Consider the following 27243-nt stretch of genomic DNA (forward strand, 5'->3'; position numbering starts at 1 on the left):
ACGTGCATTGACATTGCGGTATTAATTCCGCATTTCGTATGAATTTTAATAGGAAGGTACTCGACGCTGCTAAACATCTATTAATCATACCTCGAGCGCTCTCATATTTATTTCAATTTTAAACCGAAGGTATGCATGCAACGATATGTACGTACGCGTAAAGATCGCATTTTCTAGCTGCCTTTTCCATTTACCGCAAGAGACATCGCGATGTCAGGCAATTTGCATTTTCCATTTTATCGACATCCAGTTATTCATTCAACGTTTATTAAACACCGTGGCTTTTTCGCAAAAAGTTTCTAACAATTTTATACACTTGGATAAATTGGTCTATAAAAATCTTTTTAAACTAAGCATCAAATTTCTGTTTTCTATCTGACTTCTGATTTCAACTCAAGATTTGAACAGGACAGAAAAAAAAAAACAAGAAAAAACGTTTCACATAATTCAAGCTTTTAAAAGTTATGCCAATTTTTTGTTCCATCAATTTACATTATGTAGTACATTGAGTCAAGTGTTCCGAAAAAAGTAGTTTAGCTTCGTTGAAAGATTTTAACCGCAATGATATTCCAATGACAGTAAATTAGGAAGGTGTTAAAAACACTAAAAATCAATGCAGCCAAAATCTTTGTCACAGTAAACAGAAAAATCAAATTATTGATAGTAGATGTCCTCTGTACTCCAGAATTTCGAATCTACGTTACGTAATTTCTAGGCAATAAGACAAAAATGTAATAAAATCATATTCGTAACAAAAAATTCGTATTTTCGTCGAACATAACTCATCAACACCTGAGTCTAACCGTCGGATGTGTGTCGCGTTATGCATATATTCGCGTTAGTTTTAGAGAGAATAGTCTCGCCTAGAGTTCGCCTAGCCTAACTTTAAGCCCCGCAAACGTGTGTGAAATTCGTTAAACAGACAGAGAGCTCCTCCAGTCCAAAGTTACGTAAGAAAGTGAGACGAAGGTGGGAGAAACTAGCCGCGAAACAAGCCGAAGATAGAGAATAAGCTGCAGGGGATGAGAGCTCTGTCTGTGTGGTAACAACGTAATCTGCCGGGATAACGCAGGAAGGCAAGTGCAGTTCACTGCAACATAAGTGCAACGCAGGTGTGCAGAATGAAACACGCAAACGACACCCGCCTCAAGCCATGAAGCATTTCCCGACTCCAAATCGGGTCAAGTAGGTCGCTTAGTTAGCCTCGACTAAAATTAAGCTTTCCTTTCCTTCCCGTGAACATTATATCAGAGACGCGGATTCCGACAGAGCTTTTCCGGAAGCCAAGACTCGGAGGAACCTTGAACCGTCAACGATTCAAATGTAGTCTAATTCCATATGGTGCAGGGTGAATAAACGAACGGTTTCACAATACGTGTGCCTAAATAGACGAATTTGAAAAATGAAGCGATTAATTGATGGGAAAACAGAATTTGATTACGATAATTGACTATGCGAAGAGAAAAATTCAGGAAATAGCTGCAAGGTGAGGAATGGGAGTCGAAACTTGGAAGAGTCAGTATTGCGAATAGCTCATATATCGAGATTTCAAACATGTGAAAATAGAATAAGGAAATATGAATTGTTCCAAAGTCATTATAATCAGCGACACTTCCAAAAATCAAGATTTCGGATTTCAACTTCACATGTTTGAAATTTCGATATATCGGTCATTCGCAATACTGACTCTTCCAAGTTCTGACCCTCAGTCAAGAATTGCGAATAAAAACGTGTCGCAAAATTGCATTTTAAATTGAAACATTTCAAGCTTTTTCAAAATTCGTACAAAATGCGATACGAATTAGGTCAAAAAACGTAGGAATATGAGAAATTTTTAAGTTTGTAGGTTTTTTTCTACAAGCTGTTGAAAAATATTCCGTGTCACGACACGCGTTCGTTTCATTTCCGGGGGTTGAGGTCAGGATGGGGATCGATATAAGTGATTATAATCGTGTTAAGTCTACTTCGCGTATAAACGAAAGTGAAGCAAATTCTCGACGGCTCCTTCTAATATCCGTTAATTAATTAATTTTCGGGAAAAGTCAGTTCGAAGAAGCGTCATCGATCCTGACTCGAAGGGTGTCGTTTAAACTGACGCTATATTGCCCGGTAATTAAAATTTAGTGTTATTTTTTCAGGTCAAATCTGAGTCACGATATTTAGAGCAAAAATGCGTGAAACGGTGTCGTCGATAATTTGGAACCGTGAAAGAAAAACAACAGAAAAAAATAAGAAAGAATCACTCGTTTTGACCTCCGGCTTTTATAACGAGGTTTTCGCCGACGTATCGCGTGGTTAGAAAACGCCACGCAATGCTAGCCCAGAGGCACGTGACCCCGGTTACAAAGCAGAAACTGTCAAGTTGCAGACCCGGTTGGTCCTGACATCATTTTAGCAAACGACAGTTTAGCAGCCGAGGACTGAAACTAGTAGCAACGCAGTATATATATGCGACTGCCAGACTTGTTTGAGAAAAAGCGTCCAATGAACAAAATCGTGTTTGTTCTTTTTTGTTTTGTTTCTTCGACTGACAGAAAATTGTCAGTATCGTTGATGAATAATGGAATTGAAAATTGTCTGAAACTTTTCTTTGACAAAATCTAGTTGCGGATGTATTGCAGATTAAATTCGAATGAATAATTAACAATTAGCAATTAACCACTCAAATCAAGCATCAAGCAAGAAATTATTTTTTTTTTTTTTTTGCGAACCTGAGATTGTGAGCGTGGTATGCAAATTTTTTCTTTCTTCTTGCTAATCGCCTCGCAAATTACTGTATTGTCACTTCACCGAGTAAACCAGTGCGAATAATATAACTACACAGCGCATTCATTGCAAAGACGATATTATCTACTTATTTATTTCACGTTTTTACTACTCTGTTTTCTCAATCTTTTTTCCTCTTGCTTTCCGCGCGTTATCAACGCGAAACAACGATGCAGGCGGGTCTTATCGCGTTGAATGACACAGGTGAACACAACGGGACTGGATTACCTGCGTAAGTAGTGAATAATATATCTATATAAATAAATATACATGTAATATACGCATAAAGCAACGGGAACCCGCAGAATTTTTCTTTCACCCACGTTGATAACCTTAGCAATGTTTACCGTTCGTTGAATATTTTGATTTTTTTTTTTTGTCTTGTTTTTTTCTCTCATCTCATCAATTGTCGTTTCACCGATATAAAATAAAAAGATTCGATATTCTGCGCTCCAATATTGCTATGCATTTATAGTACGTAACGGACTTGTGTGGTGGTAATAGTAGTAATAATTATGATAACGATGGCGGTAATAAGCACGTCAGAAGTAAACTGACGGAGGGAATTTAACCGACAACCGTTTTTACAGGTTGCAGCAGCTGCCTTAGAACCAAGCTATTTCACATAATGCGGCTCTTATGCATTTACACACGTTTACATGTGCATTTCTACATGCATCATATATACGCAGATATAGGCACGTGCAAAAAATTTCCCGTTTCATTCGCCGGAATTAAACTCTTGCTATAGCTGTCGTTATCATGAAACGAAACGAGTGTAAATTTATAATTAAAATAAGTATAGGGATCTGGTTTTTTGAGTGGTGTTTGATTATTGAATTTTATTATAGCCGATTTTTAATAGCCCAAAATCGTGGATGAGTGGATTCATATTCATAGAGCATAGCTAGCCTAAAATTAAATTCAAACGAGAATGCACATCAAGTGGTTGTATTGAAATTAATAAAGTAATTGAACGAAAGTTTAGTAGTATGTGTGCGTGTGTATACAACCACACGTAGAATTAGGTGCTTAAACTGCATTCTCGAGTGTTCGAATTATGCTTAACCACCGTATAATGTAATGAATATCTATGATGCAGGTATATGTTCGTGGATTGGAATCCAAGAGTTAAGCAGTTTTCAGAAAAATTACATGTGGAAACGCGAGCTTTGAATTTTGCGTTTCAACATTTCTTTTTCTCATTCAAATTTCTCGACTCAACGAGAGCAAATTACGTCCGTTTCCTACCACCGTGGTAATTTCCTCTCTTCGGTCATTACGGCTAATCCAGTTAAGTATATGCGCGGTACATAGAAATAAGAGGGGGGGGGGGGGGGGGGGGGGGAGTAAGATGCGGATCGAGGAAGGAAAAAATTTATAAGCAGTTATTCTACACCGTGATAAATCGCTGATCTACATCTAGAAAACATAGCTTAAAATACTTTTACGCTCACTCAACGAACCAACGCAATGTTCGACAATGACTCTAAGCAGCGTATCGTATTAATATGTATATAGAACATAGTTATATAAGTGTGTGTAAGTATACACTTATGTAATGCTATCTTACAATACTCAGCTAGGGATCCCAAGATCTAAACACGATTTTTTACTGCTCACCATTCCACGGTTAATTAAGTCTGTTCATTTAATCGACGCTTCTCTTTTCGTTCGACTATTTCAGTGTAACAATACTAGTTTACGAGAAATATAATGCTGAAAATATGAAATAACTGTACATACTTATAAGTTAAAAGGCCGATAGCAAAAAAATTGTATTTGACCAATTTGAAGAGAAAAGAAAATTCTGCGAAAGAAATTTAATTCTTGTTGATTCGCGCTGATAAGAAGTTAATCGAAAAACGAACATCTCCCCGTTAAATCTTGATTCAAGGATCCAAGCCCTTCGTCTCATTCGGTACTCTGCACAGGGTGATGTTAGAGAAGAAGGGAGAGCCCAAAGTAAAACACACCCTTTCACCCTCAAACTCTTACGAGTCAGCGTAGATAAAAGATGCAGATAAGACAAGTCGTTCGATTGTATTCCTATACAGAAGGATTTTTCCTAATTCTCTCACGAGGTGAATATAAAATTTCAACAGTACCTTCAACGCATTATATAAAAAAATTTCAAATTTCGACAATTGTGAACGAGAAGCGTTAATTTTCCACCAAAAATCTGACATCGAAAATAAGATAAAAAAGATATGAAAAAAGTCTCACGAGAATTGAAAACCTCTACGAGCTTCTACAAATTCTAAAAAAGTAAAAATTTTCAAATTATCACATCAATTTTGTTCCGGCCATGCGCGAAGCAGTTCGATAACCTCGTCGATTACATACTCAACAACATTTGCGAATTAAATTTCACCACCACATGTGTAGAATGATACTCCATAAACTTTTATCAAAATACATAATAAAACACTTTGCGTTAACCCTAATTGGATAGCTTTAGATAAAAGTAAAGAAAGAAGGAAAAAAAAATCTCCAAACGCAATCTACGTCTTCGGCAATCGAAGGCGTAGCACCCATGCAGCCCCAAAAGTACCAAAGTCCTGTTTTACTTGTACGTAAAAAACCGATTTGTATGAAAATAAAACGAAACAAAATACTGTCTTCCCTGTATTTTGATACATATTTACGAAGACCTGTTCGAAACTGGTCAAAAACAAAAAAAAAAACAAAAAAACAAAAAAAAAAAAAGGAGAAGAAAAAAAAACCGATGTGCCTAAAAGTTGGCACGAATTCAGATGATAAAAAGCAAACAAACAAACAAAATCAATCCTCACCTTGGCCATCTTCGGGGCGATCACTCTCGGTGGTCGGAGGGCCAAACCGTTCCCTGCATTTCCATTCCCTTCGTTTTCGCGGGGCCTTTTCGAGGACCGAGCTTTCGGACCGGCTCCCGCTGCGTTTTCCTTGTCGGCTCCCTCTCGCGGTTTTCCTGGGCTCTTCCTGGAGGGTGGATTTTTCGTCCCGTTAATCGGAGGCAGCCCGAAACTTCCGGGGGCTTTAATCGTCTTCGGTTGCTTGATTCCTGCGGCGGAATTTACCGCCGCCACCGCCGCCGGGGGCCGTTTCGATACCGTGATGGTTCCGCTAAGCGCAGCTCTCTGCCCCGTCCTCGGCAAGGTCCGACCTCGTACTGCCGCCATGGCGCCGACCCCCCTCGCGACGCCGCCCCCGCCGCCACCTCCACCGCCACCCCCGCCGACGACGACGCCGCCTCCATCGCCGCTGTCCTCGTTGATCAATACTCCAGCGACGCCAGCACCGGGAACACTGCGCGAGCCCATCTGCAAACACCAGCGATATCACTGCTTTGTTGTGTGTAACACGTTAGGAAGCTAGGATCGGCACCGCGTAACGGGGAGCGAATATTTATACAATTTTGTACAATTTTTATCGAGGATTTTTCGAAGGAAACCGGGCCGGGTCGAAAATTAGAAAGACCGGAGGGTGGGAGGGTGGAAATGAAGAATTTTCGAATAGACGGATATCTGTTTTTTTTTGCGAATCGAAATGTAGGAAGTCAAAGTACAGAATCAGCTGATTTAATAGAACGAGGATTGAGATGAGTATGGAAAGATCAGAAAATAGAAAGGTCAAGATATCAAATTACTAAAAAAAAAACAGCAACAAAAAAAAAACGCAATAATAGCTAATTCATACAATTTCAAAATGTCAAAAATGTAGTCAAGACATAAAGGGGTATAAATGTAGAAAGTTAAAATACCAAATTCAATGAGCACCTCCCAAAACCTCACTAATAAACAATTTTGAGGAATATCACTCACAAAGTGAAGCTGTAGGTATGAATAAACGGTCTGAGGAATATTTTATAACTCCTATAAATATCGATTAATTACTGTCGAACAGAGTTTTTCAACAAAAAAAAAAATCAACTTCGTCTTCTGCACAGAATAAACATATTTGTATCGATACTTTTCGAAAATATAATTCACAGCAACAGTTTGTCAATGGATAAAGAGAGAAAAAAAATATCGATAACTTTCCATAGATAAACCAGTTTTTTTTGTACCAATTGGATACAAGTTTTGTACAAAATTACCGATATTAACGAAATCACACTTTGTTTCTTTACTTCTTGACAGAAATCATACTGCATCGAAAGTTCTCCTGTTTTTCTGAAATTCAAAACGAATCAAGTTACGACCTACGATCAACTCTGCAAGTTTTTTCGCACTGTTAGCATTCCGATCATAGTCGCGATCAGCGTTTGATTTTATGATAGGTGTTCATGCATTATACGTACATAGATATATAAAGGGGGATTCTTATTCAATCGGCTTCACCGACCGAGTGTACGAGTGTACTCGGTCGATAAAGCAGATTGAGCCAGAACCCCCCCTTATATATCTGTTGTTATAAATTTTCAGAGAAATCACTTTCTTCACCAGATCTTGGAAAATAATTCTTCAGACATGTGTGACAATCGCGGTAACGAGAAAATTACATCAGATATTTTGTTGGCAATTCTACATATTTTATTTCCTACACCATCTTGCACGGTTGATAATTTGGCTAAAAATTCAAGTTTCACTGCACCGACTGCTCGATGAGAGTAAAAATTACTCGACACGAAAAAACTGTAAGAAACGTATCGCCTTGACGTACTTGAGTCGCTATAATGTTTATCCAGTTGGCGCGCAATTGAGCAACGTATATTCCGTACAATAACCACATTTGAACGGTATACGTATAACCGTAAATATTCAACTGTTGATCACATTACAGCTTTGCAGTATTAAGCCGGGAAATAATTAATCAGAAAATCTACTTGTACCGTACTTGCAATTTGCACGAATGAAATCAATCATCATTGATAAATCGAGAGGCATTTGAAATGAAGCTTCGGAATCTTTCAATCGCATGCATTATCCAGAGGTGAATTATCCCCTCGTCGAATACGGCATAATTACCTGCATCGAAAACCATGCCAGTATTTATCCGATAGCGGATAAACAGCTTAATTATCATCAATAAGACATCCTTAATGTTCCGGGAATCTGACAAACGGATATTGGTATAATTTTTACAGACTAAATCGCATGCTGACGTAAGTCTAGTAAAATAATCCACCAGTTTGTCAGGTACATATAAAATACAGTAGTTCTGTAACTACGTGTGTGAAAAAAACTCGAAGTAAAAATAATCGATTGAATATATTATTAACCGATTCCTCTTGTTTCAATTGATTCACTCAACACTTTTTTCGCACGGCATCGAGTTACTTGAATTGGGAGTTTGTTATTTATATCATTATAAATCAGTTGATGAAATCTGGACTTTTTTCTTCTACTTCTTTTGCTACGAAGGAAGATTGGCAGTATTCAATTATTGTAATTAGCATTCGAATGAATCTTTTTCTATGCAAGAAAGAAAGAGATAGAAATAATCTCGTACGGTACGAAATAAATATCGCGACGAAAGTTGCAGCAAATTTCGAAACGTCGCGACGACAGTCGCATAATAATTCGCAATAGCCGAGTATCTCGTTATGCGTAATACACAGCCCGAGGCTTTTCAACCCTTGCCAGACCTGACAAACGGTTAAAACGTACGAACTTACTTTGTCTTCTAGTAGACACGTTTTTTACTTAATTGACGAAACGAAAAAATGTAGATTAAAAAGGAAGAGCAATAAAATAAAATTTTGTCGATCCCGATAACATTTATCATTTTTCTGACAGCTGCATCTTGTCTTGAAATCTAAATTTAGATGAATATTGAATCAAGAACGCTGCATTGATCTATATTCTGCTATGAACGATTTCATTGATTCGGGTGATTAGCGAGAAGCAGAGAACTCGTTTTTTGTCGACAAAGCGCAAAATGAACGATCGAAGGAATAAAATCTTCACGTACACCCATTTCTCTCCCTATTTTTCCCCCTCAAGGCTAAAAGTAAGTGGTCGTTACTGATTGATGACGCCATCACTCATATTGCCTTACGGCCTGCACGGCTAGTCACCTGCAGACGAATGTTAGTCCGCATGAGCTAGGCGCAAACGTATGTGAACCGGGTATATTAGAGAAATTGTCGCATTTTTTAAGATTCAACATTTTGCAAAACTTAAATATTTCATAATGGACGTGTTTTATTTTTTAAATTTCTATTTAACTTTCGACGGAATTCAGGCTTTCGTGGAATACTCAAATTCACGCGAGGCGAGTTGAATATTTTGAACGGAATACGTGCATGGCTGTTAAAAATTTTGAAAATGCAGTGAAAATCTTATCTCGATTTCCGATACCCAAGTCCTTTTAAGATACAAACAACAAAGTAGATACACGAATATGAGTTCTGAGATGAGATAGTCGAGCAACTTTGTAGCTAACAAATCAAAAGACGAAACAACAAGTGAAAAATTTTTATTCGACAGCTTTTTCAACTTTTTTACATCCAAAGTTCTTGGCTTCAAATATTACACAAATAAAAAATATACCCGAATATTTTTAGTGGTACACGATTGCATTTGTCAAAAGCTCGTAGAAGAAAAAATAGGAAGCTTGAAAATCCCTGCATAGTTAAATGATCGGAAATATTTAAAAATCCCCAGAAGAAACGTCAGATTAAAGTACAGCTTAAAACTTAGCGGATTATACGCACACCAATTAGCCTGGTTAAAAATAATTTCAGTAAATTATGTTTGTTCGTTTAATTAAACGAGTTAATAAGCGCAAAACATAAACACCTATACTTCTGTAGTTACGACTTAAGCAAAAAAGGATTTCTCCATTCTACTGCCTGTAGTAAAATTCATACTTGCAAAACGAAACAATGTATTTACTCGTGTAAGGATATTATATTTAATCGCAAAATCTCGCACGAGACAAAACGCGTTGTAAGTATAATTAACCCGAATACACATTTCGCGTGGGACTCTGTACCCACCTTTATCAAAACATGAAGGTATGACGCAGGTTTCACTTCCGTACCCGTAAGTTTACGTGAACCCATCCGATTGTAGTGCAGGACAGAAAAGGGCAACGCAACCAGCGGATTGGTGTATGTGTGTAGAGTGTATGAAGAGAAAAGAGGTCCCGGAAGGATGATATCATATTTCGCGGTAAGAGCTACGCCCTAGGACTCAGGGACGGTTTTAGAAGTTTTAGAAAGTAAAACTGGAATTAAAGAGGACGGTTCCAGGAGAAGCGTGATTAACCCGAAACCTCTGCATGTGCGCTTGATGACACACGAAAGTGTGCAATGTAAGTATAATCGCAACTCTAAGGCCTAATTTTTCTCTTTACCGGCTTGCTCAAGAGATCTGCTGTACAGTTCAAACCACAAAGTGTAGAATAATGAATTGCGACCGTATGTATATAAAAATAAAGCGGAATGTTTAATTCATATACCAAACATTTTGAAGCATCAAGAAAAGGAGGCGTAAGATGAAAGTACATAAAAATTATATGAAAAGCTCAAGGAATCGTATAAAAATCCTCTAAAAGCTCGTCTTTTTCTCCCCCTCATCTTCGTCTGCAATCATGTAACTAAATTCGCACCTTTTAAAGAAAATTTCATTATCTTTTCAGTGAAAACAGCAAATCTACTTTCTTCCGACCAAATTAAGGATAATTAAGATTGCTTCCAATCATACGACTACAGTGCTCTGTTTATCTCAGATTTTTGCAAGGATTTCCGGCGAACTGACTTTTCAACCTTGGATATAATACTTTGCCAGCGAATCGCGGTACCCAGTTTCGATTATTAGTCGTTTTTCGGGGGGCGGGTGGGGGGGGGGGGGGGAGGCGAGCTTGCAGACACGCCGCAGACTGCGCGGTCTCTTCCGAAGGGCTCCAGTCATCCGGTTTGTAATTTCCGTCCATTTCCCTCGCCTGATGTGCGAGGCAATTTCAATCGACCCCCACGTAACATCGAATCCATCGATTACGCCGCGCTGGACCGCAAGGAAATTAAAGAGATAAAAATGAAGATAAACAAAGTTGATAAACACTCGCGCCAAACATCGGAGATTCAAACACAGTAAGTGAAAATTGTGCAGAATTTTGGGGAGACTTTTTTAGAAATTTTCTTATTCTTATAAACTACAGCTTAATCTGTCAAAAAAAAGTTTATGATGTGTCGAATATCTGTCAAAATACTTTGAATCCCTTTGAAACTATAGTGTGTTTTATTACAAACATCAGGGTCATTTATTATAGTATGCATTGCTTATAGAAGTTTTGTTGAGAAAAAACGACGAGCAATGATTCTATGCGGTCTCATATTATCCTCGGAATTTTTCCGGAAGCAAGCTGGTACAGGATATTTGCTCTATAAGTAGGGAAACCCGTTTTTGGTTTCTAGTGGAAAAATGGTTTGTTATTTTCCAAAGGCATGTGATTCATTGAGAATATCTTTTTTTTTTTTTTTCATTTTCAGCAGGCGTCCAAAATGGCTTATTTTTACATTTCAGTTGGGAAAAAGTATTTCCGGTCTTTTAGAGCGAACTTAAAAACCAGCCAATCAATCAATTAATAATAAAAATTACCTCAGCTCGATGCAGGTACGGTGGACGACTCCCTCTCATGGCAGAGCTTGCAGGGCTCGAATCATCGAGGCGGCGATAAGAAAAGCGCGGAGCTTTCATTCGTCGGCGTTTGAACAAGCGATGTCGGTATAAGAGAAGATACTACACGAGCTTTCGCCAGGTTCACCAACACAAACAATGCATATGGATATAAGCAGACCGCGACGCACGGTCACATTAGAAACGGGTTTTACGATTTACGCTGCGTACTACGTAGCCTTATACGATCCGCACGTCTGAGCAGCTACGAGTAAAGGAGTAAAAACGCGAATGGAAGGTGGAGTTCGCGACACTGAACCCGACCGGATGAATATTTGAATGGTGAAAATCGACACCGATGTGTACGAGTTAAAATAAAGTTAAAAAAAAAGCAGTGTCACACGTGGCCGCGGCGAGCGCGATTCTTACCTCATTCGAAAGGAATGGATATTACAGGTATATACACGTAGAAAGGGAAGCGGGCACGCGACATCGGCGATCTCTTTTCATCCCGTGTCCTACTCCGTCGGTAAGAGCGAGACGGAGAGCGGCCGCTTCTCCGTGACTCTGCAGGCCTTGATCGCTGGCTTCGGTTTTACTCCCGGCCTCCGATCGTTACGAGTACACCTATCAGATAAGAAAGCGGTTGAAATCGCCGTGTCGAAGGCCTTGATAGTCGATCCGCGTTGTTGTCAAGTTCGTGCGGCCAAGTCGCTCCGCCGGTAAGGTAGCTACGGAAACTCCGGAAGTTAGGTTAGGTTAGGTTAGGATAGCTCGTTGCCAGTTTCTATCTTTCTGTCTTTCAGCGTGGCGCGAGACTCTATAGAGACTCTGCTTCGATGCGGCGTGGCGTTTATCACGTTTACGCTCAAGCGTAAATGTGGAAACTCCTTCGACGGCTCACTTGCCGCGCATCCGCCATCGCCGGTTATTGTTTCTTCTATTGCATTATCGAGACATTGTTGTCAAGCGTTTTTCTGGATTATGATGATGTTTTTGCGCCTCTGAAAAACTCCCAAACTTCCAGAGATCGATATTCCGGCGCAAAGAATCCCGGGATGAGCCACGAGATACTTGGAACAGCATCGCGATCGAACAGTTCGGTTCTCCGACAGAAATCGTTCAACGTCGTGTTGCAAGCTCATCGAATTATTATACTCCAATTACGCGCTTATGTTGGCAGTCGTGCATTTTTTTGGTCTCGAGGTGTCTTCTTCAGCCGATGATACACGCGGCTGAAGTGCTGTTTGAAGAAATTTTTTCAATCGGTCTGCTAAATTTCGTTCTTTAGATTCTTTGATCGAGACTTTTTCTAATCAACCTTTTTTTTCGTAATCTGTCGTAGAAACTCGTAGAACTTTGTTTTTCTTCCGCAAAACACAGATCCTATATTTATGCACGAATCTTACGTGAACTCAAAAATCTTGTACGGGACAGCAACGAATTTTGCTCCGCGGATTTTCGCAAGAAAATTTTCACGCATCGCGACGACGTCTCAAAAAAATTCGCGTACGCAGTTTACACGATTTGTAAAGTTTTCTGACGAGGAGAAATGTAGTTCGACTCTAACACTTCCTGCAGCTAGGATTACAGTCGGTGAATGAAAACTGAGCCCGTGAGTGTCGCGTCTATATCCTGCGATCATGCATCGCGTCTTCCGAGTTAGCGTCGGATTTCCCTGCGCTGTTCCCGATGCACTGGAGTTTCTGGTTGCGGATGATGTTGGAGGGAGGATCCAACTCCAGTCGGTCCTCTTTCCTTCTCGCTCTCTCTCTATTTCTCTCTCCGTCTCTGAGTCACGTGGGGAATTGAGCTAATTTAGATCGTACTTAGCGACGAAATTATCTTCACATACATATCTGTACGCGATGTTATACACACTTGACGGAAATACATGCACCGTCGGTCTAAGCCCTACTCCACGTACCTAATATACCGGTCTTCAAGTAATAAACTCTCGTTTAGGTGAATAGAATTGGTCTAGTTCGGTTGCAAAAACATCGTAATATTACGAAACGTTTGTTAATTTCATTTAAGCGAATTTATACTGTGAGAATAAAAATATTCAAACAATTGTTTCTACAATGAGTGCGTAATGACGCAGAAAAGCAACCAAAATCGTCACGAGAGACCAAAAATATTGCACAAAAAACCTTGAAGAAAGTCCAAACTTTAAAGAGGTTCAAGAGCCACGATTTTTTTGCATTTTTGCGAATATATAAAAAAATATTCATTGATTTGAGGATAAAAATTTTCCACACAATTGAGTTATTCTTATAATAGATACGTGGCAAGTAAAGCGAAGACTTATAAATGTCTATAATAAATATTAAATGAAGATAATTTTGTCGCTAACCCGGCACGTGTTTGCCGAAGTGATAAACACCCGACGGCAACCGACAAACTGCGAGGTTTTAGTACAAGGAAAGTGGATAAATAGCCGTAAAATATCTCAGGGTATCTCGCATGGACCTAATCGACTTTTATTGGTCGTCGCGGAACGAATTGATCAGCTGCAACGATCGTATGACGCCTGATCGCCAGACGATAAAATATTTCCAATTGATAACCCTTCATGCCTGATAGCAAAAACGAGTCTTATCAACATTCCAGCATGTTCGATTCGTGTAATTAAACATATGTTCCCATGGTATTCATTCATTCTACCTCAAAGAAAAAGAAGAAATTATGTCCCTAATGGCCCATCGTACTAATAGTTCCTGTCGGAAGAACATGATTCCGAAAAATTTAACTCTTTTCTTTGACTTTTGTCAGAGATTTTTATATTCACGTATTTCGTATCGATGCGATAGTATAGTTATATACTGCAGTAAAAATTTGAGACACAAAATTCTTGAGGTAAGTACAAGTTCAAGTTCCGTTTTGGCGTATATAAATTTGGAAAATTTCCATATTATTTCGCAGATTTTAAACGCGTTGTGGGTACAAGCGAAAAATATTTATCTCGATTAACGTATGAATGTAGAAAATTGATTAATCTCGCTGACAATCAGTTCGTGTGATTGAACGGGCTGAAATTGGGTTACGCAGAATAAAAAAAAAATCGCAGAGCAATATACGATAGCGAAAACGTTCGAATCGAAGTAAAATAAAAAAATAAAAAAATAAATAAATTCCCAACGATTCCTTCAAGCTTGGTGATTATAACACAGTTACTTAATTTGTATCAGCCCAGTCAACGCTGACCCAACTGGCGTATAGTTCAGGTTGCCAAATCTCAAGATCTTGCGTTCAGGCTTGTGAATTGCGCAAGAGGCTGTGATTTTTAATTGATAGTTCAGTTTAAGACGGCGGGTTTGCAAGGCCTGCGGAATTATCTATGACGTAATATCGGTGTTCGCCACAAGAATCAACGCCGGTAGGTAAGCAGCTATTTGTATGCACAAGTATTATACATACCACGTGTATACATATATACAAACATTGTACACGTATATTCTGACAATCCTGAAACCAATCAGCGTGACTACAATCTCTGCTTGAAAACGTCACACAATTATGCAGCGCGATGTTTTCCTCCCGCAATAATGGAATAGCAGATTTAAAAATAATACAAGTAAAATAGCGTGAACAAGAGAGAAAAAAAAAATACGAACCAGAAGGTAAAATAAAATATACAAACACGTCCGAGGAACGCTTAGACATGAATTATCATTAAGAATACATTTATACACATATTACTATACTTTTAATTGGCCGAGCATACTGCGATTTGAGTCGTACCTCATGATTGAAAGTGATTCACAATCGGTAGACTCCTTACTGTGCTTTGCTCACGTTTACTATCGTAAATTTGTATATAGTTATGTTACGATTTGAGGACGCCGTAGCTAAGTAAAAAAACAAAACTAAAAAAATTAAATAAAATAACGAATGGGAAAAAAACATTGGCATTAACATGCATGTAGGCTCGGAAGCGGTGTCGAAATCGAAAGTGTCGATTGATTTCAGACATCTCAAGTGTAACGAATTAATGAAGTATTTTATCCCAAATCAGTCAAGCTATGTAGTACTCGGACGTATTTTTGCACAGGATGTAGATTAAGAATAAAAAAATATAAATAATAAACTAAAAAACAAAAAAACAGTCAAGAAAAGAATTCCTCAGACCTTTTTACGGTTTCCAATTCGAAGAATACGTTGCTCCTCATTTTCTCACCACAGATGTAAGTCGCACACAGCTTTTTATTTCAATTTTACTGCAGATCTTTTTGTCGCGCAAAAACATCTTCATGGTAATAAATGAAATTTTCGATTTCCTCTAATTTCTGATTTGAAGTACCTTTTTGTACCTTTTTGTTCTAAAATAATTTTTTTTTTTTTCTCACTTCAAATTCGGAGAGTGGTTTACAAGTTATCAATCCCTTTCGAAACTTTCAGATTTTGAGAAACACAGTTTACCTTTATTGACGAATCCGTAACTCGATATAAGACAGATAATTCTGAAGTGTACATATTATATACACTTCCTCGAAACACAGTTAAACGTACATTTCCGTGCAAAAATATTCAACACCGGATGAAAATATGACTTGATGAATGTAAAAACACTCGTAAAAATTTTACCAATCTATAAGTAACCGACCAACATTGTATGTTATACGTTTCATAAGCCACTCGAAACCGCGACTAATTTCGCACAGAACAAAAAACGCCATATGGAAGAAAATCGCAATTCGATCATTACACAGACTCTAGCGAGAATCGTTTAGAACCTTCAAACCCGTACTTCGAACCTGACAAAACTGCTTTGTAGGTACAAGAAGCCACTCCAAAGGTCAACGAGATATCCGTTGACAGCTTTCTACATTTCGCTGTCAAGCACGTCATTTTCGACCTGAAAACGGTCGCGGCATCACTATAACGGCAGTGCGCGGAAGCCTGTCTTCGACTGATATTTCACTTCCAATTAATCCTGCAGCTAGATGCACCTGGCGTTGGCTAATAAGCTGAAAATAATCGATGCATCGATTAATCGTGTCCGAAAAAATAATCGGACACGACACGATTGAATCGGTACAAATTAATCGGTTGATCCATTATTTCGTATTTTCTAGAAACGGTGCATTTGAAACTGAAATTTGATGAATTTCGGTACGCATGAATCGTAATGGCGGACAAGTTTCTTGATAATTTATAGTTTATTGGTAAGAATATTCATTTATCTTTCACTTATTGTATCGAGTAGTTATACTTAGTAAATAAAACGACGATAATAATTGATACTTTAATCACATGTATTGATAGTGTATTGCGTCGTTCAATGGGAGTAAAAAACAGAAACCGATTATGAGAAAAAATAATTGCACCGGTCAATTAATCGAGTTTGGGTAATAATCGATTCTACTCGATTAATCGGAAAAAAATAATCGATTATTTTTGGTCATTCTTAAGATGCACTCGCGAGTACACATATTGGATTTTTCCAAGTGTTGGCATCGCTGAGACCTGAAACTGCACGCAGCGCAACTGATACGCAATTCGCGTGGAGATAAGGCTCGTGTGTGAAATTCACACGTATTATATATGCATGTGCGAGCTATCGATAGATTATGCATTCGCAACGTGGCAACTCGGCTTCGAGGGTCTCGGGTACACAACAGGTCACCCGCTGTTTATCGATTTCGAATAATTACGGTTAAGCACTCGACCCTCAATTACAACTGGCTCGCAAAGCACAGCCTGTGTAATGGAAAGAAATAATTGAAACGGTAAATTACGATCTGCTGCAGAGTTATCGATGAAAAATTATCGAACTTTGGCCTTTTGACAACCTCGTTTAGTCATGTTAACCGATTCAAAAGCCGTTTGAAACTAAGTTATCGACAAGACGATACAGTCATAGAAATATAACATGGTAAATTGGAGTGAAAAAAATTACCCGATTACCGCAGGAATAAACATTACCGAGCTACGTTGGCACAAATTTGAAATACGATACGACGGTTGGAACGAGGGTGAAAATATTGCTACAGCTCGTGCGGTCAAATTTATCAGTTGGGGTTGAGATTTTTGAAAACTGTCCGTTAGAAAGGAGCGGCCTGAATACGGGGTCGAAGTAGAGAATAAACAGTCCTGACACACTTCAGTCAATCACTCGTTGATCGGAAATGAAAATTTCTATAAATTTCACTGTCAATCGCACTTGATCTTCACGCACGAGTTCTTCGCAATGTATAACGAAAAATGTAAGATATTGAAGTAGAAATTGTAGGTATACATTATTATTAGTATTATTACTATTATTACATATAATACTCTCGTTTTGACGATTGCAAGAGAAATCGTCATGATCGTTACGATCAATTTTCTATTCAATGTAGGTAAAATCGATAATTTCATGCCTATAAGATAACGGAATACAGACGAATTTAATTATCACTCTAATGAAAAAGCGCGCGCGATTTAAAATACGAGGTGATAAAAGTTAATAAATAAACGTAAACGATGGAAAAAGAACGGCTTACCAGTTTCCTTTTTTTCCGGTGGTTTTCCATGGGCTCGAAGCACCGGTCTGCACCGAGCCTGGATAACGATCGTGTCGGATTTCGGCACCACAGTAATGCACAACCGGTAGGTATTGTAAACGCGAAAGATGAACCAGGAGCACCTGTTTCCGTGCCGGCTAAACTGAAACTGAGCGCTCCCCGAGTGCGGTATATTGGTAGCTCTAACCACGGTGCGGGAGTAGGGAAGAAGAAATCGCGTGTAGAAAACAAACTCCAAAGCTAATAGAAGCCGAGAGGAGGATGGAAGCGCGAAGAACCGGGGAGCGATAGGCGCGCGTAAAGGTCATCATCGCTGGCGGTTTCTGACTCTTAAACCGCGTCGGTAAACACGGCTAAATAATATCGCGAATTTAAAAATGGCCAATCATCGCCCGGAACGGAATCCGCGTCGAGGAGAGACCGGCAATAACAGAGGCCAACATCATCGGCATAATAAGTTGTGTTTGTAACGGCTAATAATAAGGATTAATAACGTATCACGATGGAATCAAGCTCATTGTTACAGGCGATATGTAATCCATCACATTACATTCTATTGTAGTTTCTTTTATTGGCCAATCGGTTTTTCTTTCTTTTTCTTTCTCATACTCCATCGGCCGCTCGTTTACACTCGATTTCTGATTGTAAGTGACATGATGTGATAATAAATGTATGGGCAGCAGGTATTGTAAACAATATGGCGTATTGTTCGCCGCCAGTATCGATCGTTGGATCAATTTCATTGATCGCGGCTCGTTCCGAGCTAGACTGACATTTACAGGTGGAGAAAAAATTCATATCGAACGCACTTGACCTGTGTCTATAGACCTCCAAACCTTGACTATATTATAAGCAGTCCCGTAACAAAGTACGTATTTTTATACCCGGAGAGCACAAATAGTAAAGGTATAGTGTCCTATAACTAATATTTCATAGCGTTACTATAACACATTTTCTATGTCATGGGAAAATTGGGTCCAATTAACAAAGTAACGAAGACACTACGTTTAGTTGGTTTTCCAGAGAGAAGCGATTGCGTTAAGACCCGTATCACTCATTCCTCAAACTAGGAAAATGTGCAACCTCATTTTCCTGTAACGGGTGGTCCTAAAATGTTCTAAAAATCAATTCTGTAATTCGTAGAAACCATCGAGTTAGACTGCTCAGCGATAAATGTTAAAGAGAGAAATCTGCAGCGAAGGTCAATCGATTGTAACTCTGTGTTATCGTTGTTTCTCAAAAAAGCATGACAGCAACTTGTGGCAAAGTGTTCAGACTAAGAATTTGGAAATTACAGGTCAAAAACAGGACGCAAGAACTCAGAAATTTCGATGTGTTTCTCCAGAGGTTGATCCTGCGATGTTTTCAAAGCTTTTTTCCAATTCTTTGGGGTTTAATTAGCCTGACAAAGGTCATTCAAATCAATCCTGAGACGAAAAAACGACAATCGATTATATGGAACTAATTATACATGAACTGACATCTACTGTATAAAGTAAACGTTATGATTTCATGTGTTGATATTTCGGACGGGTAAAAAAAAATCAGAGTTTGCAAAAGTCTGGATAAATATTCGCTGTGGATAAGCAATACCTTGCTTGTTTGTTTTCGTTGATGTGTATTGAAAAATCATCAACCGGTTTCACAAACATCGCGACATTCAAAATTCTAGATAGTTATTGCATATCTCTTCGTTGAGATTACTCTCGGTAATTGTAAACAAATAGCGTTTGAGACGCGAAATTGAACCAATAGGTGAATTGCATTCCACGAAACGAGGAGCGACAAATGTGCAAATACATATATTCATGCTAATTTCCGCGCAAACTGCGGCGCCGTGGTAAAAGACGAAAATACACCACCAACTCCGTCGGTACAATAGAACCTTGACTCGCCCTGAGTGAGTAGCAGCTGCTGCCTACCTGAAACGAAAGTTTAAAATACACACAACCACGTGAGTAGTCGCAATTAGGTAAATACTGTCGTTTTACTGTACGGGATGCCAAGTTACTATTTAATGTGAATTATCATGCTGCAATGATGAAAGTTAAGAAAAATATTTCCTTTTTCGCATGGTAGTCTTTTACCCTCCGCAACTATATAATGGCCAGAATTTTTGCGTTTTGTATAAATGCAATTTTCTCTTTTTCCAATTTCTTTCTGTACAGAAACTCAAAGAAAAAAAAAATCGTTGCAACAAATCGTTTATTTTCAACTGTCGTGCAAGGCTGATTTCATATTATTAGCAACAGAATAAACAATTGCACAATCACTTGCTTTTATAATTATAATATTTTCGATCAATTGTTTTGTGCATTTCTTTGGAAGACGAGATAAAAAAATTCGGACCCCACGTACCAACACAGAATACAGCGCAAGAGTCGAAGTGTGTTCGGTAAGCATTAAATCTGCAGTACCGACCGTGGCAATTGACGGTAATTCAGAATCCGACACTATTAACGTTTTGTACTTCGCATCGGTAAGACGTGCCGATAGGCAACTGAACATACTGCCGTGTTTGTTTGCGAAAAACCCCTGAAATATAGCACATCAGCAGGGCAACGTCGGTGGACGCAAGGATCATAAAAATACATCTGACTGGAATGAAAAATGTCAAAATTACATACGTATGAGGTGATATTTTATTATGTTGAACAAGAAGAAAAGTAGAAAAATGAATAGTAAAAACAAAGAGACACGGTTACAATATTTACGACGCAATTACAATAATCGCGGAACGGTATGGAATGAACAATGGCGGTTTTTTTTTGTGCCTCAGAGTAAATAAGCAGCATTTATTACCTACTTTATTTCTTACACTTGTACTCCCTTTCGTGAATTTATATATTTGTATACTTAACTTTGTAAATACCTCAAATTTATATATGTGTCTATATATATATATGCATGTCATATATATATATACATATATTATCTATAATTTGTAATATTTGACTAATTAATATTTAAGCACACGACTTGTTTTCATTTCCATTTTAACAACAGAGAAGCACATTTTGGCATTTTTCAAATAGATCATATAATTATATAATTCATTTTTTCTTATTTTGCTTATTTTTTTTTTTGTTTTTTTTTTTTTGTTTTTTGTTTTTTTCTGAGCACGACCGGCGACGACGTTTTCAAGACTACATATGATTGTAATGACGCAAAAACACGTTTCGTTTATTGTTCGTCGTTACTTTTGGAATACTAATTTTGAAGTCTGTTGAGGTCAAATACTACCGAATTATCATATTCGAGATTGAAAAATTAAGAGTTTACGTTTTGCAAAAAATTTGGTAGCAAAAGATCACAGCTAGGCACTTGGGCAGCATCAAATTTTGTCATCTTTGTGACAAAAGTGGCACTCTTTATTATCGGTACTTGTAATATATATATATATATATATACTTGTAATATATATATATAGGTATATAATATTTATATTGTCATGCAGCAAATTAGTTGAAATGAGAAAGTGGAGGAAAAAAAAATAATTAAAAAAAGATTATCAATGCGATTAGAACGACGCATCAGTTGAATACAAAGATAATGATTACAATAATTAGCGTAAAGAGAATATCGTATATAAATTCAACTATAACTGTATATTTGTTTTTGTTATTGTAAATGTAAATTTAATGTAAACGTACGCGATATTGAACGGCTAAGGTATACGTTAAAAAGCTATTATACCAGTTATTAAAACGCGCGTCAAACTCTTAATATAGTTGCATTATACTCAATAATATTACATGTACGTGATAAGCTATTTGAAAACTGATAAACGGAAAAAGATTATAAAATTGTGCGATTCACCATTAAGGGTAATAGTTTATCAGGCGCAGGTGAGACCTAAATTATTTCAATTATTGGTCAATATGAGATCGGCGCCCAATTTGTTGCATTGAAATATACGTTTCGCTTTTCATTTCTTGTTTTCTTACTTCAAAGATTAGTCGCGTCAGAGAGGTAAGCCTTACATTACGTTACAGGGGCTGCAAGTGCCTTGAAACTTCAATAATTGTCGAACGGCTTCTAAATTTCTTTTAGAATTTTCACGGTTAAAATAAATTTTACTTTTTCGTTTAGTTTCAATCATAGTACGTCTGACGTCTTATATTCGCTTTCTTTTTGTCAATATTCACGAAATTTTTCGGGGTTTAAAACGATCTACAACCCCTTCGTCTAAGTTAATCAACTTGGAATTTATTCTGCAGTTCAGTTTTCTAAGGCGAAGATATTGTCTGGCTTATATACTGGTTCAAAAATTGCGAAATTTAGGTTTCTTGGCTTCCCGTCATTTCGTGCAAACACACATATACAGACGCAAAGAAAAATGAGGAAGCAATTTACAAGTATAGCAACAAACGCACAGATTCATCACGACAAGGTGTCCTTTGTTCCAATCGAAATTTCACGTGTCTATTCTTCGCCCGGTGTTCCGTATCAATATGCGCAATATCGTTTTACCTGCTTTTTCTCATCCCTTCAATTTTTTCTTTCCAATTCTTTTTATCACAACGCACGCACGCACGCACGCACGCACGCACGCACGCACGCACGCACGCACGCACGCACACACAGAACCATAAAACAAACAAACATCCAACACATACATACAGCTATTACAGTACTTGGCTCAATTAGGAGGTAAGTTCTGCACATTACGATACTCGAACTATACATATGTGTGTATATGTATAATATATATCGCGTTCCGCATCGCTGTATATAGAATAAAATATCATAATTCATAAGACACAAATTGCATTAAAAAATATCATTCCTTATTGTATTATAATGTAGTTTTTGCATAAGGTGCATAATTCACCTTACTTTATACCGTAACCTACTGCACTAATATTAATAGTAATAATTGTAAGTATCTCCTCCGATGCTGTACACGTTTTTTAGTATATGTCCAATTACTTGATTTACTTGTAATAGGAATAATAATTATAATATCTGTATAACGTTTCTTTAGATAATGATAATATTAATAATGAAAATAATTCTTATTCGGTACATACTTTCATTCGTTTCTACTTGGACGATTTAGATTTTACTCTTTACTTTCTTTGTTCAATGTATTCTTTAACGAATAAAGCATTTAAATGACACACCAAAATGAGAAATTCTTATGAAGCACAAATGTATACCATTGTTCACATAATCTGTAGCAATATCGCTAGACGAAATGATGCAATTGAACGCAAATATTACCCATATAATAATTTCTGGATAGCTATACTTTTACACAACTTGATAACAACACTTTTCTTATACGGCAAATTTTGACCTATGCATAATTAACGTAATCTTTATCGTGTTAGGCAGAGTTTATGGTTATTACAGAGAGACAAATTTTATCGATGCAAGCTACACGTTACTTCACTTATTTATTATTGTTCGTATCTTGTCTTTTTTCTAAAAGTTTTGTACACATATGAATGTCACAAGGGTAGAATCAAGATTGTTTAAAAAAATATTCCCCTTCTTGCCTAACTTGAGCGCACTATAATTTTCGCAGCTGTATTCATATCACATCTTGACATGATCGAATGTCTAATTTTGATCTGTTGAATAGCCGTATACAGCTGCGCGTATCTTATAAACTACTACAAATGACTCATAACCGATTGGTCATAATAACATCCAGATGTGCACAAGATCATGGAATATGGATCAAAATACCTATAATTTCAAAAAGATTGACAGACATTAATAAAAAACGAACACATTTCATTATGGCGAATTGTTTACCCTGTAGCAAGGGGAGGATCTTAGTCGAATGGTTAATTCGAAAAAGTCAGATTAGTTGATCATTGTTTCAGTTTTCATAGTCAGTTACATAAACCTTATCAGTGAGAGAGCAGCACTATGGTGAAGGCCTCTGACCACATCAAATGGACTATTGAAAAGACAAAGCTTTCAAACGTAGATATAAAAAATAAAGCAGCCATTGCGAGGCACAAAAGATGCCAAGCAAACCAGTTCTGAGTATATTATTTATCTACAAGAATCGGATAATTGTTTAGCGCGGAATCAATCAAATTTGCGAAAACCTGTTATCTACCGTATATTAATTGCAATAAAGTTGTGATTTTGTTTTTCTTGCAGTACAAAACACATATAAAAACGTGAAATCAACGTAGTCAGCTTAAAAAGAATAGATAAAAAGTATTTATTGAAGTAATATGCACAAAAATACGAAAACACGGCATATATTCCGGATAATAATAAAATATAAGTATTCATAAATAATCATGGACGAAAGACGTCAACGGATTAAAAAAACAAAAAAAAAAAAAAAACCAAAAAAAAAAACCACGTTACTGAAGCTCGCAAATTTTCAAAGCAGCAATCTTTCAATAATAGACAAAATTTTACTACGTCATGTTTTCTCTTCTCTTTTACAGCCTGATACAAATTTGACCAGGTAATTTCAATCCGTGTATACAACTGGTATCATTTTTAACGGGTATGAAATGTATGCAATAGATATAGAAGTGTGAATGATTATCTTTCCACAGTAGTTAATATGCTCTCTATGTACAATTGACGATGAATAAATTTCGCGACGGTAAAACGCCCTTTGTCGAATGCCAAATACGCATTTTAAATTCATTTATTTCTTCTATTTACTTTTATTATTATTATTATCATCATTGTTTCTCTTTTTATATATCTTATGCCCTATCATATATACTATATAATTGAATAAAATTGTAAAGTTAATTTCAATTACTCATTGGCGCGTCATTGATCTGTGATTTTTCCTTTTTTCTATTTCCGTCACACCACGTACTCACTGGAGGATCATCATTAGTTTCTTTCTATCAGTTAGGGTATTTGGAAAATAAATTTCTAAGGATGACGGAAGTCTAGGCGGCGTTTCTCTGACCGGATACGCATGCGATTACTTCGCCGAACGCGTGCAAACGACAAGTTTCGAATAACGTCTACGACACGGAACTTATTGCGTTGTGGGGAGAACCCATTTGGGTTAAAACTTTATCTAGCCACTGAAGAGGACCGTGAAGATGCGCTTCGATCCAGCACGGAGTCGAGGTGACATCTTGGCGATGGTATTCAGCACCCCAACCCTTGACGAAGGACATCCTAAAAATGAGAATTCAAAATGAGATTGTGATCTGGACTAGAATTATTGAAAGCAGGGTTTTCCCTACTGCGAATCAAGATAAAATAAGTAGAACAGATCTCGGCCAACCTGATAGTGCACATTTTGGTCAGCTCATAGACGGCCTCAAATCCATGATTAACGCTCTGCGACAGTAACTGTGCGAACTCCTGATTGTTGAATATCTTCAACGAGCATCCTGGGGGTATTTTGCATACGGTGCTGGGATGAAATCCGTGATGGTGATTACAATTCCTGGACTGTACAAAAATGGCTGAATCGGATAGACACTCGGCGTACACCTCGCCGCCTACGTAGTAAAGGTGAACCCCTTTTCCTATGTGCCTCCTGGTATTCTCAATGGTCGAATTTCTGTTTACATTCGACAACTGTCCGAGGCAAAACCGGTCAGAATTGTTGCTCGGATTGGTGAATCCGTCGACGATAACGGAGTGCGACTGGCAGTGGAAGACCTCCCCGACCCTGCAGTTCAGCTCGTAGTAGGCTATCGATGCCCAGTACGGTGGCTCCTGGTACGAAACGGGTGCTACCTCGGCGGAGCCACTCGTGTCCATCGCCGAGGCGTCCGGAGGCGGTGACTGTCCGTGTTGCGAGCCGTCTTCCGGGGGGGAGTAAGCCGGCGGTGGTGTTTCCGGCAGGCCGTTACTGCCGTAAGGACTCTGCGGGTTGGGCGATGTCGTGCTGCCCGGACTGGGCACCGAACCGACGGAGGAGAGCGGGGACGTCGGGTTCACGCCGACGCCCGTCCCCGAGTTGAAACCGCTCGAAGAGTAGGAGACGTTGTGCGGCATTGTCGGCTCCGGAAGCTGCTGGAACGGAAGGAGCGAGTGGCCCGGGGCGAACTCGGAGTGTCGGGGGACCAGGACGGGCGGGAGAACCGGACTTTCGACGCGTTTGTAGTGGTATGGGTTGATGCAGACCTCCTTCTGCTTCGCCGAGAAGGGGTACTGGCAGAGCTCGAGGGGTTTGAGCTCGTGGTGCGACTGCAGGTCCGGCCATCGCCACACCCGGCAGTAGATTACGTGCGGCAGGCCCTTCCGGTGCGAGACTTGGAGCCGTCCGTCGAGGCTCCGAGGTATCGTCACACACTTGCTAGGCGTCCCAGGGCAGCTCAGAGCTCGCTCGAGCTCCTCGATCGCGCCCTTTCGTTTCTTCAGTTTCTTCACAAGTGAGTCGACCGCCTTCTCGGCCCATTTTTCCTCCTCGTCGCCCTGCTTCCATCCCAGCAGTTTCTTTACCGCCGGACTTGTGAACGAGAACAAACTGTTCAGGGACGACATCGGACCCGAACTCGACGAACCCTCCTCGTCGTCCATCGCGGTTTAGTACTCGATCAGAATATTTTAAAAACGGTCGTCGATCCCGGAGTTTGAATCCTTTTCGCGAGTGTTGAGACCTCCCGCGTCTCCACCTTCTACCTGGAAATAAAAAGGATTTATTTGTTAAAGATCTGGTTCATTTCGTCATTCATCATAGTTTGTATTATAGTCGTATATCTCACGTGAATTCGATTACTGGTACATTATTCCTTGGTGAAAAGAAAAAATCGCATCAAATTCTTTTTTTTTTCCCTCTTCCCTATAATGAATTATTAATATATACACCATGGAATTTGTCGTCGGATTAAAGCCGTAAACCAAGAAATTTAAATTCGATCCATTGACACGTATAATAAAAGTTTTTATTGCAGCTGAAGTGATTTTGAACCAACTCAGGAATTCAGGTGAGAATATTTTCGTAGAAAAATCACTTTAAGACGATCAAGAAGAATCAAATCCTGGAACCTAGGGATCCGGTTATCAAAAGTCGCTGAGAGTTATGTTTGAACATACTTATAGTGTTCTTATATAGACACGCGCATGCATCAAAAATTTCTAAGAAATTGATAGAATTTTTTCCTCTTTACGCAATAATCTGCCACGATATCAGTTTCAGAGATATCAAAGTTCGACAAAAATCATCGCGGTTAGGTTTCATATTTAGTAAAACGTCACAGAGCAAATAAATTTTGTTTACATCAATCATGTATTCGGTTGAAGGATAATTGAAAATTTCTGAACTTGTGTGTTAATAAAATACTACATTTGAATTGAATTGATAACGCGACCTTGATAAAAAAAAAAAAGACACCAACTATATGATCAAATCTAACACATCAGTTTACATGTACAAACGAGTACAACAACTTTACTCTCTACCGTTGGAAAAATTATTCAAAATTAGCGCGATGAAAAAAATTTTCGTAGATTGAAATGCG

General features: G+C 38.4%; 2 protein-coding genes across 6 annotated transcripts in view; both read right to left on the reverse strand.

The window, feature by feature from the left end:
- Nucleotides 1-11498, reverse strand: part of LOC124407041 — a 61129-nt gene extending 49631 nt beyond the window's left edge. Inside the window, exons 1-2 of one of the 5 annotated variants that reach the window (XM_046882837.1) lie at nucleotides 11295-11498; nucleotides 5562-6068 (exon numbers count right to left, since the gene is read on the reverse strand). In XM_046882837.1, the coding sequence (XP_046738793.1) occupies nucleotides 5562-6068; nucleotides 11295-11393 (606 nt within the window). In that variant the 5' untranslated portion in view covers nucleotides 11394-11498. The remainder of the gene's footprint in view (nucleotides 1-5561; nucleotides 6069-11294) is intronic. The other 4 variants (XM_046882838.1, XM_046882840.1, XM_046882841.1 and 1 more) reach the window with 4 other exon arrangements.
- Nucleotides 11499-24492: 12994 nt separating this feature from the next.
- On the reverse strand, nucleotides 24493-26404 carry LOC124406932 (protein mothers against dpp). The gene is made up of 2 exons (XM_046882619.1): nucleotides 25056-26404; nucleotides 24493-24946 (listed from the first exon to the last, which is right to left on the reverse strand). The coding sequence occupies exons 1-2, from the start codon at nucleotides 26300-26302 to the stop codon at nucleotides 24787-24789; spliced, it is 1407 nt and encodes a 468-aa protein (XP_046738575.1). The 5' UTR covers nucleotides 26303-26404; the 3' UTR covers nucleotides 24493-24786.
- Nucleotides 26405-27243: the final 839 nt, after the last annotated feature.

This window comes from Diprion similis, chromosome 6, assembly GCF_021155765.1.
Source record: "Diprion similis isolate iyDipSimi1 chromosome 6, iyDipSimi1.1, whole genome shotgun sequence".
In the NCBI taxonomy this organism is placed as follows: domain Eukaryota; kingdom Metazoa; phylum Arthropoda; class Insecta; order Hymenoptera; family Diprionidae; genus Diprion; species Diprion similis.